Below are 15851 nucleotides of genomic sequence, written 5' to 3'. Positions count from 1 at the left end.
TGGTACCATCATCTTGGAACATCCCCATGAAAAACTCCACTGATGGAAAGACCTGGTCATTCAGTATATTCAGGTAGTCAGCTGACCTCATTCTTTGGGAACATAATGTTGCTGAACCTGACCAACCCCAGATCATAACCCTAACCCCCACAGGCTGGTAGGCACTAGCCATGATGAGTGCATCACTTCATCTGCCTCTCTTCTTACCCTGATGCCCCCATCACTTTGGAACAGGGTAAATCTGGACTCATCAGACCACATTTGTTCTTTGAAGATGATGGTTCTCCACTATCCTTCCAGGTTTTATTGATGTGTTGGACGGTTGTTAACCTGATTTCAGTAATTTCAGAAATCTCCTTAGTTGTTTTCTTTGCTTGATGCAGGCCAATAATCTGACCCTTCTGAGACAGATTAACATCCTTTCCATGGCCACAGGACTAAATGTCTTCCAACATGGTTGTTTAAGAAATGAGAAGCTCCTCACTGCATCAGCTAGGGTTAAATAAGTTGTTGCACCTGAAATGTATTTATCACTGCAGTAATTATCCAATGAAAGGCTCTCTATTTGCTTTGTCAAATCCAAGTGGCAACTTTTTTTTGGACAGGTGGATGCTGAGCAATAGTGTTGACTTCTTATTTCATGCATAATGTGCTCTCTAGCTTATTAAAAACACCAAGGTAAAAAAAAAAAATAGATTCTCACCTGAGGGTTAAAAAACCCCCCAAACATTTAGGCATTTCTGGAGACCATCACTCTTCATCTTGTCTATATTCCCTCCTTCCAAACCTTATTCACCATGCTAGTCTGCTATTGACACAAATACACAGTTTTACACTCTCCTTAGAAATAATATATCACTTATTTATCACTACATTGACACAATCTTTTAAAGGTTATTGAAGAAAAATGGCAGATTAATCAATGATGGGAATATTTGATGATTGCAACCCCTCGGTGTAATACTGTAACTGAAATCCAACTAAAGCTGCAGCCACACATTATTTCATTTCTTTCAGTCTTTTAACATGGAGGTGAACTTAACCATCATAGGCTATTTAGCAAGCTTGCTAGGCGAAGTAAGAAATAATCATCAAGATTTTGGATGATGCATGTACAGCACAACAACTTACATTTCACTGAGCTTCATTTGATAACATACTTCCTGTGAGATTAAAAAAATCATGCACTATCATTTGCTTGTTCACAGTGAATTTTTGATAGAAAATGGCTTAGAAAATGACTGGCAAAGATCTCAACAGCAAAGTACTGGCTGAAAAACTGATATCGATCAACAATACTATTCAGTCTCAGCAGACACAGCATGTTAAAATTTTATTCTATGAGAAGTTTTATTTAAGCTTTAAAGAGTCCAACCCGGAGTCTCTAAAGCTTTCTCCAATCTAATTTATATCAAATTTTGCACAACACTGTGGAGAAAATTGAGTCTCCCCTTAGGACACAATATAAATACTACATTATTAATCCTGTTTTTTTCCCATGACTGAAAATATTGCCAATTTCCTGCTGCCTCTGTAGCTGAAACACTGTCCTAAAAGGTCCTCCCCATCATGATCATCAAAAGATACAATTCACGATGCTCTCCATTTTCATAAAGTCGACCCTGAAGTGAAGTGGGTCTTTTGGGTTGCCAGGGAGCTCGACTTTGTAGTTCAGTGGCCCTGCTCCTCTCAGCACAGGCAATTTATTTTGCAGCTCTTTTTGAAATTGAAATAAAGTATTCAGAAATTCAGAAAAGGCTCTTTTTTCCTGTAACAAATTCATGCACCCATACACACACACACACACACACACACACACCACCCACTCATTGCCACACTCACCTCCTGAGCTGGGCTTTTTAAGATGGAATCTGATATTCTTCCGATTTCAGAACAGCCGATTAGCATCAAATTTCCATCAACTCTTAACTCAGTGTGAAATGTTGCACTGTTTCTGTGGTGTTCATGTTTAGATGTTCTCTTCTTATTGCTGTTTTCGTCTCGTTTCTGACTTTTTATCGTGTTTTTCTCGCTTATCATCCACACAAAATAATTGTCATTTCTACCTATTTGTCTCTCCAGCCTGCAGTTCCGAGCCAGAAAACATTCAGGCTGATGCCCAGAACGACACCACCATCGTGGTGACGTGGGAGCGTCCTCGTGTGGTTTATGATACCACCATCGACTGGTACACCGTCACCTACCAGAGGCTGCAGGGCCAAGACCAGGTCAAGCAGGAGTACAGGACCGATGGAGACCAGGATGTGGTATGAAGCGTCTCTTCGTAGATCTCCGTAAAACAGAGAAACACATCTGCTTCAAAACAGCTCCCACATGTGCACTCACCTTTGACTGCATGTAATTTCAGCTCATGTTTTACACCATTATCTACCGTCCACACAGGTACTTCTCACTGATAAATAGGTAATTGGTAAAAATTGCAGTAATTTCCTTTATTCCTGAAGCAAATATAAGAAAATAGTTCACATATTCAATCCATCCGTTCACCTACTGTCATCCTCCATCTGTTAGTCTCACTCATAGTGTGGGTGCTCGTGGAATCTGCATTGATCAAAGTATTTATGATTAATTGGTGTTGATAGTCAATCTCAACCTTAAAATGAGTCGATGAACATCACTTGCTGTGACAATATCTGTGTTTACATTATATGTGTATCTGTCTATATGTGTTAATGTGACCAACCCTACCCAACCAGAGGCATTATATTTTTGCATTGACTGTCCATTCTCATGAGCATGATATGTTTGGAATCGAATCTCTTCAGATTTGACACTAATGTTCTCTTGGACTTCAAGATGGACTGCTATACTTTTGTGTTCAAAGGTCAAAGGCTTCAGCCAATTGCACTGTCTGTAGACTTTGGGTTTTAGCTTGCCATGTTATGTGGCTTTCTCCCTCATCGTCTGCTAGCCATTAGCCAGGGTCATGTCAGTGCTCACTCCCCAGAGTGCAAATGTTCTATTAAAACAATTCCCCTGTCACTGTTTTTCAGGGGCACCGTCCCTACTTCATGGGCTTAGCACTGCCCAAGATGCCTGCGATTGGTTTAAAGAAATACAAACAATTTCCCCCTTTAGCAGAATGAGGTGCAGCCAGACCAGAGTCAGTTTGTTAACACTGACTCTACGCTGTGGATAAGGGTTTAGCTCTGTGATTTTTGGCCATAACTCAAGGATTCAGACACTAAATATGACAAAAATTCATCCAAATATTTAATAAAATAAAATGAGGAATTTATATCCAGTAGATGTGGCATCATAATATTCTGCAGAAATACTTTTTGAATTTTATTTTGACAAATTCAAAATAACCAAATCTAAACAGACCAGTGCTAAACGATGCTGTTTATCCTGGTGTTGGATGATGCTATCCAACACCAGGATCATTACTGCAATAATATCTTCTTTTATATAATTAACAGTGTTCAATAACATCCCATTCAAAATCGATTTAAATGAACAAATTTGCAGCATGATGAGTGAATGTTTAGTTAATTTCACAGGGTTTTGAGTGCATGTTAAACAAAAAAGATTGGAAACCACTCACTTGTGTGGCTTTGCAGGGTGCCATCATCTCCAGCCTGCTGGCCAACAGCAGCTATGTGGTTCAGGTGGTGGCTTTTTGCACAAATGGACTCCGAGGACGATGGAGCGACCAGGTTATAGTGGACATGCCGTTAGAAGACCCTGGTACACACACATGGACTCATGCACAGTAAAAACACATATTTGTACCATTACATTCCCAGTTGTAAGTCTTTATTCCTGTGTTCTCATTCTAGAGAGTGACTCCGATCCTGATGCTGTCACGAAGGATTCTGTAGGCAACAGGGAGGTAGGACGGTCTATGTGTCTGTGGTTACACCTGATCCCATTATTGTGCTGAATTCTGCATAATTACTTTGCAGCGCTGACGTTTGCCCTATATTCAATTATATCAGTGAGCCTAATTATTATGCAAATTAATGTAATTATGTTCATAGAGGCTTGTCATTGAGTGTTTAGAGAGCAGTGTAAAAGGTGATGAGGGACTTTATGAGGGACATGTTGAGGTGAGATTACAGAAAACCTGTAATGTCATGAGGAGGCTTTCTCTGACACAACCAGGACATTCATTTCACTCATTTAAGGAAGAAGAGGTGAAAGCATATTTTTGCTGCTTCCTCTGCACATAGTAGACAGTCAAACATCTTGTGATGCATTTCCACACTGTAGCTTTCATTTGTTCTTCAGGTCTCATCTGTATCCAGATGGGAGAAGCCAGAGAACCAGAATAAAGTAGATTTAACTCCAGAGGACCACAGTCCAGTGGAAGAGATCCCAGTGGAGCAGACCAGAGTTTACCAGAACCAGCCTTCACACCACGATGACCTGTACATAGACCAGCCTGAAGTAAACCGGAACATCCCAGTTCAGGTCGACACCCGTTCATCTCCAAAGACTCCCTCTGACTCTGTAGTTCTACAGAATGTGAGAAAGAAACCAGATCCTAAGAAGTCTCAGACTGATGATGATGTGGATCTGAACTGGATTGATGGGGACCAGGTGAACCCAACACAACGGCCCTTCACTAAGGCAGGTTTTGACAGCAATGGCGCAATCTGGGTAACTGACGTAACTGAACAGCCGGGATTCCTGTTTCCAGTTGCTCGGACAACCACTCTGCCAGCAATCCGCCGGCAAATCACAGAGGAGGCATCACTGTCAGTGTTGTCACATCAGGTAGCTTTGTCAACCTCCTTTTTCTCAACGGCCTTTTTCATCCTTAAACCTCAATAAATGCAATAATATTTGTGGACAAAAGCATTTAAGACACAAACTGGTGCTAGCAATAGTTCCTAAAATACCAGTGTAGCATGTTTTGATTCAAGATTACTCTCATGTTTTCTTCGTTTGTTTTGTCCTCTGTCTCCTCATGCTTGCAGTCAAGGGATCACAGTCCAACAGACCAAGCCAGTGAAAATGGCCTCCCTTCTCAGTCGGACCTTTACACCCCTCCAGTGGAGGACATCCAAGTCACAGATATCTTCTATGAAGACACAGTCAACAGCTCTCCACTGGAACCCATCAGCTCCACTCCAACAGTGTCTGGTTCTGTGCTGCCAGGTCAGATTTAACACTCTTAGTGACCAAAAACCCCATGGATTTCCACTGCTTTAGCAGATTTTGTGCAGTGCCAGAGAAATCTGATAAATGTTTAAATAGGTAGCAGCAGAAGGTTTTGTTCTACTGAACACTTGCCACTGACAATTTCTATGGAGACAGAAACTTGTCATTATTACCAAACTGTGTTACTTTTTTGTAATCTAATATAAAATCGAAACCTATTCTTTTTAAATTATGTGAATACATTTACAACTAATTTAACTTAACTTGTGTTGATTATAAGGAATACCAGAGGAAAGGAAAATCTTCTTTAACCAGTCTTTTCCCCTGTACATAACTGAACTTAATTTAACATTAATATAAGATTTTGACCATTTTCTCAGCTTGATCCCAATCAAAGATCTAAAAATTCTCTTTTTTCTCACTGTACTTAGTTTGAAATAATCAGCTGCAGCAGGAAGTAAAGAACTTGACTTGCTTATAAATGAGCCAGCACAGTATCAGACATTTGTGTCAGCGATCAAATTCAGATCTCAACTCTGTATTTTATCTGTTCTCAGAGTTGTCACACTTCTAATAACCATATATAAACTTCAGGTTCTCATCAATTTGTCATAAATCTTGGAGGAATCTGTGTTTCTGTTCCTTGCATAACTTGATAAACATACATCTGATCTTTCTCACACTGGACAAGTGTATTCCTCGAACCCTCAGGCAGAGCAGTGTTGAGCTTGAAGTCATTAGGATGAACAGTGACCACTTTTTGAGTCTTCCTTCAAACTATGGCATTGATCTCTGCTGATGCTAACATACCTGTGACAGCAGGCACTGCACTGGTTCTGTTCATTTTCTGTGCAAATTGTGGTTTCTATGTAGCTATTTACAGCTGAGTACATGTTGTGGAAACACTGCAGTCACATATTTTTGTCAAGTCACATCTGTTCGAATGGAATTGTTATTCACATTTCCTTTAAATTTATGATAAAGGTTTTGTACTTTATAATAGCTTCATGGGCCAACATGGGGGTACAGTGGTTAGCACTGTCGCCTTCACAGCAAGAAAGTGCTGGGTTTGAACTTTGTCTTCAGCTGCTGTCCATGTGGAGCTTGTATGTTCTCACTGTGTGACGTGCATGGTAGGTTAAGTGGTGGTTCTTAATTAGCCAGGTGCATGCATGGTTGTCTGTCTCTTTGTGTTACTCCTGTGATGAACTGATGACCTGTCCAGGGTGTATTTGGCCTGTTGTCCACTGTCAGCAGAGACTTTTCTCTTGTCTATTTATTGCTCCTTAAGGTTGTTAAAGAAAAAGCTCTGAGAAGCCTTTGAACAGAGCAAAAGAATTCCTGCTTATCTTGTGTTTCTCCCATTATTCTCAAAGTGGACAGGATAATTTGTCTTAGATTGGTTTATGCTTTATCTCCTTACCTCTCCTAAGAGGGGGTTTAGCAGAAACGGGTCAGAATTCAGTAATCTCCAAATAAGAGGATGATTTATTTTCGATGAGACAAAGAAAAGACTGTTGTGAGCAGCAAAATTTCCTCTGGGTGGCTGTTTAGTTTTAATGTGTTTAAATTTGCTGTCTCAAAACCCTTGAAAAGAAAGAAAAAAGGAAAAAAGATGCATTGTTCAGTAAGCATTTACTCAGCTTTCTCCACTATTACTCAGGATATGTTTTGTCAGTGATTTATGATTTTTTTTTTGTAGATATGAAGATCTAAAAATCTCAGTCTTACTCAGATTGGGTTTCTGTTTTTTTTTAGATTTTTTTTTCTTATGTTGCCCTGCTTAAATGACATGTCACATCACATCATATCATCCCATGTCATGTTATGCCACAACACGTCACATCCCATCATGCCATCTTCCTGTACATTTTGTCCTCAGGTGATAAAGAAGACGAAGGCTCCCTGTCGTCCTCTGAAGACAGCGATGCCCCTGTGATCCAACCCCTAACGAAAACCATCACCTCAGTGTCCTCCACCCCCTCCTCTCTCTGGATCACGGAAAAGACAGCGACTGCCAGCAACACACTTGCCAATTCGGTCTACAAAACATTCACCACCTCCTCTCTGCTCAGAGTGCTGATGCATACGACTCAGCCCATGTTCACTGGTAAGACCAGACACCCAAACAGCTTCTTTTGAAATAAATCTCACATGCCTTAGAAAGCAGCATGGTATGAATGCATGTTAATTGTGGTAAATGCTTGCCTTTCTCCTCTAATGGCTACGCTACAGTGCAGCTAATCACGGCTGTGCTCTGTGGTCAGGGTGGCGTTTTGTAACGTGACATGATGTAGGCAAAGCTGGTGGTGGTGGTCAGAAAGAATAAGGTGGTGTTGATGATGATTACAGTGATGATCAATGGCTTCCTCTCTCTCCGATCTGGTTCAGAAATTACATATGCTTGGCTCAAATCTTTTAGCACCTAACTTAACAAGGTCAAACTTTTCCTGGCTCAATATAATCTACTGAAATCCACTCAAGCACAGTGATTAATATCTACTTTTGGGACTACTTGTGTGTCTGAATTCTTTCCTATGGCTCAGTGGCGCTCTCTGGTGGTCGCGCTTTTTTTCTGTCCTCAAAGAGCAGGTTTCATTTCATCTTGAGGGTGCCTCACCTCTTAGTCTTCTCCATTAATGGCATCTTTTCATTTGCAAGTGGAGTAAATTTCCAGTTCTGGGCTCTCTTCCTTGAACATGTGTGGGGATGTTGCCTCTGCCTGCACTCAGACTCTGTATCTTCAAACTTTCATGTGCACCATATCTGGGAAGTTCAGTTGTTACCTTTTTTCCCACCTTTCTTGGCATGAAAAACACATTTTAAAAGGACACATTTGATTTCCTGGAAATGTTTTTTTTTTCACTTTGGCTTTATTTACAGCAAATACACCCACATCCAGAGTTAAGGACTCAAGTATTGATCAGTCTTCTGGCTTCACAAACTCTCCAAACACTCTAAATGGAATGATCATCCACACTGCAATGCCGGCACTCCCTGTCTCTGAATTCTCTGAAGGAGGAGATTTATACAGTGTCGCACCTCCGTCACTCACAGGCTTCGATGAATACAGCAACAGTTTCCGTCCTTCTCCTGCCCTCCATGAAAACAATAAGAGCAGTGTTATCTTTCATCATAATGGCAAACCCTCTGAAGAGGCCTTTATTGTCCCCTTACAGATGGATTTAGAAGACCCTCAAATCTCTACTACTTTGGATTCTACATACTCTCTTCCTGTGATTTCTGGTGTTGGCTCAAGTACCATCAACTTATTGAAAAAAAACACTGTTAAAGGAAACACCCTAAATACCTTTCTTACTGAAAGTGACAGCAGGATTCAAGATGATCTGGATATGTTGTTGGACCATGGCAATGAAGTCGAAGCCAGGGCGGATAGACATATAAACGACTACAGCTTCAGTTCAGTCGCATCTTTGTTTGATTCTAAAGGTTTAGATTTGTCAGACAGTCCAACAGAAGGCAGTGGATCAGGCTCTGGTCTTGACAGCAACAGGCTCAATCAGGAACTGGATGAAGCTGGTACTGTTAAAACCAAATATTCTGCTTTTGAAAACTCTGTTCTTAGCTTCAAGTTGGATGAAAAGAGCAGTACACCAAGAAGTAAAATTGCCACTGAAAGAGATAGTGGTACAGATGGAGCACGAAGGAAAATTGGTGTCAAGAAAGAGTTTGAAACAGAGTCAGAGTCAGAGATAGAGGACAATGTAAGTGAGTTAAGTGGTGAGGGAGAAGAAAAGATAGGGGGAGAAGGAGTAAACGACATCAGGAATCAGACAGTGAACAAAGTGGACAGAAAAACAAATGAGAGTGTTAGACAGCTCAATAGCACAGCAGGCTGTGACCTGCTGAAAGAAAAAGAGAAACAAACTGAGGCAGCAGTTAGGACAGTGTTCAGTGAGAGTGGCAGTGGGGCTGAGGGTGCCAGTGGATCTGGAGAACATGATGATTTTGATGCCAAAGAAATTCCAAAGGAAGGTAATGATGATACAGAGGGTTTCATGGCTGGTGAAAATGATTCTGGTGAGAAAGACATTAGAACGAATTACAGCAATGAAGAATTACTGTTTGCAAGAAGAGGAAGTCTGCAGCTGCCTGTCGGTAGAAATAAACCTACAGCAAAATCCCAACTGTTGGACAGCAGCAGACAACATGGAGATGGGAGTCATAATGAAGAGGGTCAAAACACAAGTCCTGACAGTCCAGTGTTTGGAGTTATGTCTACTCTTGAGAATAATAAGGACAAAGATGATAAAAGAGATGAAAAATATCTACAAGGAGGTGCTACAGACAGTTTACAGGAGTTCTCAGGTGTGGATGGGTTGTTGTTTGATGCTGCAAGAAGCCCAGTGTTGGGGCGTCTTGTTCCTCTGCACAGACTGACACATACCAGCAAGGCAATGGAGGAGCACATGGAAGGTAAATGTTACACAGTATTTGAACTCTATACACCTCTGCCTCTTTGCAATGTGACAGGGCAAATCATTTTCCATCACATAAGGTTGAAACCGACAGTTTCTTTTCTTTGTTTGCTATGGTCACAGCCAGGAATCATGCTTTGTGCTGCTGTTGTTGGTGAAAACATAAAACCTTAACGCTGGATCAAATGTGTCACGTGGAAGGGATAGAGGTCATAGATAGAGGTCCGCCGACAGGATTTTTTTTAAAGGCTGATGTAATAATGATAGTTTGGAGCAGGAAAGGGCCATTTGGCAGAGTAGCAGCTTTCATCTTCAGTCTACTACAATAATAACACTGTACTATAACCAACAACCTTATTGCACTCAGAATTTACAAATAAAACTGTATTATTTAACATGAACTTTAAATATTTATTATGCCAGGTACACAATCACACTGTCTCTATGCAAAACATTGATGTGTGTCCTCATCTGATTGGTGGACGCTGCATAGCCATCGGCCAGTATTGCAGCCAGTTGTTTGGAAACCGTCTATCATCCTGCAATCTCTAGAGTTATCACTTGATTCTACAGTGAATCAAGAATGAGTGCAGTTGGACATGTAGCTGCTAAACGCCCAGATCTTTTTCTCATCAGTTGTTATATGCATTTGGTAAATGACAAAAGACATGTCTATAAGAAGATTCATAAATCTTGTCAACAAATTAACAAGATTATTAACAAAATGTAAGGGGAGACAATTCTGGGTAATGATAATTCCACCTAAATGGGACACAATTTTACCTTAATCTGACTCACTGGATGTAGGCTGCTGGTACAAGCCTTTTATTGGACGTGCATTTCCTCTCCTCACACTTTCTGTGTGTTACCATTTTCAAAATCCACTTCACTGTAGGAACCAACAAGCTTTGGGCAGCAACCTGCCACACTGAAATTTTCAAGTTTCGCTGACGATGTGATCAGGCAGTAAGGCAGCCCTGCTAGTGAATGACAGTGTTTCCATCCCTGCATGTAGTTGTTTCATCAAGACAATTCCACCCGTCCCTATTTAGAGGGAACTGTGAAGCTGCATTCTTAGCTTAGCTCCATACAAGATGATTGTGAAGGTGTTTTTCCCCTATTGCAGAATGATAATGAGGTGCAGGGAGTAGTACAGAATGGTCTAGCTAAGTAAGATGAAATCCACCTTTGCTTTTTCTTCAGTGAAAAACAATGTTGTGTTTCCAGCATAGACTGTATAATAATTTATTATCATACAGTCTATAGTTTACAGCTTGTTCATGCTGCCCTCATGTGGCCAACAAATCCATTAGTGCAGATTTAATGTCTGGTGGATGCTTTCTGTCAGGACAGTTTAAGCAGACATTTGAAAATCCTCAATAAGGTGGATAATACTGTTCAAACCTGTTAAAATGTGTTCAAAAAGATGTGAACATTTAGTCAGGCATTGTTTTGTTTCTTCTCTTCTGTATACCACTTCCTAGCTATTGTTTTGTGCAATAAAAATGATAAACGTATCTTCAAAGTTCATTCTTGACCTTGCAAACTGTACCTGACTCTAACACTCCTTTGTCTCTTGACCACCACTTCTGCCTCATCGTCCTCTGCCTCTGCTTCCTTTCAGAGGGCAGCAACAGCAGCCATGAGTCTCGTGTTGGGCTCGTTGAAGGTGTGGAGAGGGAGAAGAGGACAGTCATTCCTCTGGCTGTCGTCTCCACTCTCACCATCCTTTGTCTGCTGGTACTGGTGGGCATCCTCATCTACTGGAGGTACACACCCACACAAACACACAGTGTCTGTATCAGTTTCACCCCTGCACTTTATTTACTTTATTTGTGTCTCAGAAACTGTTTCCAGGCAGCTAATTTCTACCCAGATGATAGCGCTTCACCTAAAGTGCTGTCTGCTCCTTCGACACCCTTGCTGTTGGCTACAGGTAACATAGACACACACACACTTGTGGGTAGCTTGATTAGAATTGCAGTGTGAAACCTTGTGAAGCTGTGGTGTTAAGGATCCAGCTAAATGTTCAGTCTTGTGTTACAGATGGTCACGAGCCGCTGACGGTGAAGCAGTTTGTGAAGCATGTCATGGAGCTCCACACCACTAACACTTTCTCCAAGGAGTTTGAGGTATGTGAGATTTTAAATAAGACAATTTGAGTTCAGAAAAATCCCCCACGAGATATTAAAAAAGAAAACTTTAAATGCTTTTTTAGGAGGTCTCCTGAGGTTTTATTATTCATTCGTCATAGCTCCTTAATGCTCTTCCATATCTGTATTAACATCATGTTCTTTAGGAGCATCACTTAGCACAGAGTTGATGTGTAACTTCATGTAGAACATGTTGTGCATCAGTATGTAGGAGTGATGTTTTGGTACTAACAATGGCAGTGCAGCATGTTTGTCATTCCAGACTCGAAATTCAAACCCGTCACACCTCAGATTTGACAGACAGCTTTGCACAGTGTAGGACAGACAGAGGAAAACTACCTGCTGCAGGCTTTCAGGCTTCTCCATCTCTGCTCATACTGAATGTGCAAAAAGATGTTAGAAATGTCTCATGTCGAGTCTTGACATATGTGATCGTTGTTTAGCTGTCTGAGAACAGCTTGTGGGTTAGTTTGAACAGCAGGTACATCTGCATGGCATTAGTCACCTCTGTTTCCTAGCATGAACCTCCTGCGTAACACACACAGATAGGAGTAACTAAAGCATACTTGTTCCTTGTAATTGCCGGTGTATTTGTGTGTTTTCCAGCAGTTTGTAACTGTGTTTTACTTTCTGTATAGCTGCAACAATAAACACACATTTTGCTTTAAGCTAATTATTCTTCAGCAAAAAAAAAAAAAGAAAGTCATTATGTAGGACATGGCTAACAGTACAAGCATAAAGTCCACAGCTCTGATGGGAAAATCAGAATATTTCCCACTTTGCACTGCCTCTCTGTGTGTATCTGAACCCCAGATTCCTGTACCTGCACTGACTCCCTGTCTGTCTGTCTGTCTGTCTGTCATCTTGTCCCCCTTTCCCACTCTCCTCTCACCACCTCCACCACCATCGTCGTGCTTTCTGCATCCTCACCACCCTCCATTAGATTGTCAAAGAATCCTACGAGGTAAGACACCTGCCATCCCTCTCCAGTTGCAGAGGTGTTGTTTTCTTGTCCTTTCTTTACAACTCAGAAAAAGTACATTTGTTCAAAAGCAAAATATCCCTTGTTTCACCATCTGTTGCCAAAATAAAGTCCTTTTCATTGTGCCTTGTAAGTGGCAGTTTACATATTTTATCATTCTGTAGCTGCCGTTGAAGTAATCCTCATTTTTTGTTATTTTAACTGTGTTTTTATTGGAACTAACACAGTTTTACTGAAATATGAGGTTTAAATATTAGATCACATTCAGTAGATGAAGAATTTCTCTTGCATGCTGTCAGAAGCAGGGTTTTATGTAATCCTATAATATCTGCTTTTATTTCTTCTTCTCCCACAGACTTATTGTTTTTCTTCTATGTACAACTCCTCTTCTTCGTCTAGTGATGTTGTAATTCATAAGTGCTTAAGTTTTACCTGTAAACATTTGATTATTAAATTACTACTCAAGGCAGGAAATGTAGCATCAGAAACGATAACAAACTTTTCTATGCATAAGAAAAACTGCCTCATTTGATGTTCACAACCGCCTGCAGTGCTTTTCTGAGTAATGAATCTTATTTTATTACAATGTTTCCTATTCTGTTGTATTTTAGGAGGTGCAGGCGTGTACGGTGGACATGGGCATCACCGCCGACAGCTCCAATCACCCTGACAACAAAAGCAAGAACCGTTACATCAACATACTGGCCTGTATGCAGTCGTTCAGTGTAATCACAGTTTACTATTTAATTATACAAGCCCACAGAAATGTAACTAATTAACTGTTTCCTCTCTTAGATGACCACAGCAGAGTGAAGCTCTCCAACAGTTTGGACAGAGATGGGAAATGCGGAGACTACATCAATGCTAACTTTGTAGATGTAAGTATGTTTCCTATATGCATACTGCATGCATTATATCCAGGGTGTTGTGAGCAAATAGATGTGTCTTTGTAGGGTTATGAGCGAACGAGGGCATACATCGCAGCTCAGGGGCCTCTCAGAGCCGGCAGGGAAGACTTCTGGAGGATGATCTGGCAGCAGAACATTGGAGTTATTGTCATGATCACCAATCTGAAGGAGAAAGGACGGGTAGGAGCTTTCACAAACGCAAACTTCACTGCAGAGATCAGTACAGTTTTATCTGATCTTAAACACACATCTAGCTATTAAATAATTAATCTTTCTTTTCAGGAACACATAGGAAGACAGGCTTGGTTCATTCAATTTATCTATAGTAATTCAATTTTTTAGCATTTCAGTGTCAGTGCAAGGCTTCATATCAAAAATGTCTGAGAAAGAATGCGTTATTCATTTTGAATATTATTCTGGAAGAAAGTGCCCCGTTGACTCCAGGCAGTTGCTTTTTGTATTGAATCAGTTCAAACTTGTTCACCAATTACATTCCAACACCAGATTCTGACTGAGAGATGAAAAATTGCAGAAGCTACTCCAGTCTTCTGGTCAGGGTCACACATTTGCAGGATTCTTCTTGCACATTTTTGCCTGGTGTTCTAAGATGTAGGACAAAGATATTGAGCCTGAAATTGAACTGCAGGATTATTAACTTCAGATTCTACATAGCATCATCACTTTCTATCTTTCCATAGACAAAATGTGACCAGTACTGGCCAGAGGAGACCCAAGAAGAATACGGTCCTTACCAGGTGACCCTGAAAAACACCAAGGCGCTTGCTTACTACACACTGCGGACGTTCTCTATCAGGGACACCATGAATAAGGTATTTTTATTCACACAGTGACTTCAGTGACAATTCAAATGGAATTGGAGGTTTACCTCGAACTGAAAACACACCTTCTCTGGTCCTCCAGGTGTCTCAAAGGAAAGTTGAACACACAGTCCTCCATTACCACTATACCCAGTGGCCAGACATGGGTGTCCCTGAATACACTCTGCCTGTCCTGTCCTTCATCAGAGCGTCCTCTCGGGCCCGGACACAGGAGATGGGACCTGTCTTGGTACACTGCAGGTAGAACGCATGCATGTGTGCATAAATGAAAAGATCCTTTCAAATAAAAATACTTAAATACTGAAGACAAACCATGCAGTTAACATAGAGTTAACGTGTCATGTGTCCTCCACAGTGCTGGTGTAGGACGGACAGGAACCTACATAGTGATTGACAGCATGTTGCAGCAGATCCAAGATCAAGGGACGGTAAATGTTCTTGGCTTCCTGAAACATGTGCGGACCCAGAGGAACTTCCTGGTTCAGACGGAGGTAAGCAAGGAGTCTTGATGGACATAAATCTGTTTATTTTTTGTGGGAATCTACCTGCCTTTGGGAACTAAAAGCCTCCAAAATATAAACTATTTAATTAGAGTACAAAGATTTAGTTTAAAGGTCCCATATAGGGATTTTTTAAATTGTATTTTGTGGTTATTATAAAAAAACAAAGCTGTTTAACTAAAAATGCTTACTTCAAGCGAGTAAGAAAGCAACTCTGGTACTTTGTAACACCTAACCAATCCAGCTCAAACGGTGCACAGCTGTCACAGACACAGAGAATTTACTTCCTGAACGGGATCCAAACAGCAGCAGCTCATTGGTTTCCAGAGCAAACCAGCCCATTTAGAACAGTCGTGAAACCAGGGGTTATACAGTCATGGTAACATGAACCATCTTTGTAATATTTTGAGCTGTAACACTGAGGCACACTGAGAGAAAGAGGTAAGACTTTGATTCATTTGATGAAAAGGAGCCTAATATGGGTTTGGGTGAGGCAAGTAGCAGTTGGTCTGATATAAGTCTCCAGATAATGAATGCATGTCAATGTAATATGCTCTAAAGTTAAGGGAAAAAACACATGTATGTAAACTACCGTTGAAAAGTTTGGAGTCACCCAGACAATTTCATGTTTTCCATGAAAACTCCCACTTTTATCCATGTGCTAACATAACTGCACAAGGGTTTTCTAATCATCAGTTAGCCTTTCAACACCATTAGCTAACACAATGTAGCATTAGAACACAGGAGTGATGGTTGCTGGAAATGTTCCTCTGTACCTCTATGGAGATATTCCATTAAAAATCAGCCGTTTCCAGCTACAATAATCATTTACCACATGAACAATGTCTAGACTGGATTTATGATTCATTTAATGATATCTTCATTGAAAAAACAATTTTT

The 15851-nt window shown here is 40.7% G+C and overlaps 1 protein-coding gene across 3 annotated transcripts in view; it reads left to right on the top strand.

The window, feature by feature from the left end:
* ptprz1b (protein tyrosine phosphatase receptor type Z1b) overlaps positions 1 to 15851 on the top strand; it is a 74712-nt gene that overhangs the window by 51765 nt on the left and 7096 nt on the right. The window contains exons 9-25 of one of the 3 annotated variants that reach the window (XM_035955153.2): positions 2083 to 2267; positions 3585 to 3711; positions 3804 to 3856; positions 4255 to 4743; positions 4947 to 5127; positions 7013 to 7240; positions 8014 to 9567; positions 11194 to 11338; positions 11414 to 11505; positions 11616 to 11701; positions 12666 to 12686; positions 13316 to 13412; positions 13500 to 13582; positions 13658 to 13792; positions 14311 to 14442; positions 14534 to 14691; positions 14807 to 14942. In XM_035955153.2, the coding sequence (XP_035811046.2) occupies positions 2083 to 2267; positions 3585 to 3711; positions 3804 to 3856; positions 4255 to 4743; positions 4947 to 5127; positions 7013 to 7240; positions 8014 to 9567; positions 11194 to 11338; positions 11414 to 11505; positions 11616 to 11701; positions 12666 to 12686; positions 13316 to 13412; positions 13500 to 13582; positions 13658 to 13792; positions 14311 to 14442; positions 14534 to 14691; positions 14807 to 14942 (3902 nt within the window). The remainder of the gene's footprint in view (positions 1 to 2082; positions 2268 to 3584; positions 3712 to 3803; positions 3857 to 4254; positions 4744 to 4946; positions 5128 to 7012; positions 7241 to 8013; positions 9568 to 11193; positions 11339 to 11413; positions 11506 to 11615; positions 11702 to 12665; positions 12687 to 13315; positions 13413 to 13499; positions 13583 to 13657; positions 13793 to 14310; positions 14443 to 14533; positions 14692 to 14806; positions 14943 to 15851) is intronic. The other 2 variants (XM_035955156.2, XM_035955155.2) reach the window with 2 other exon arrangements.

Source organism: Amphiprion ocellaris, chromosome 21 (assembly GCF_022539595.1).
Source record: "Amphiprion ocellaris isolate individual 3 ecotype Okinawa chromosome 21, ASM2253959v1, whole genome shotgun sequence".
Taxonomy (NCBI): Eukaryota; Metazoa; Chordata; class Actinopteri; family Pomacentridae; genus Amphiprion; species Amphiprion ocellaris.
The sequence above is the reverse complement of the archived record's forward strand: the minus strand, read 5'-3'. Positions and strand labels throughout refer to the sequence as shown.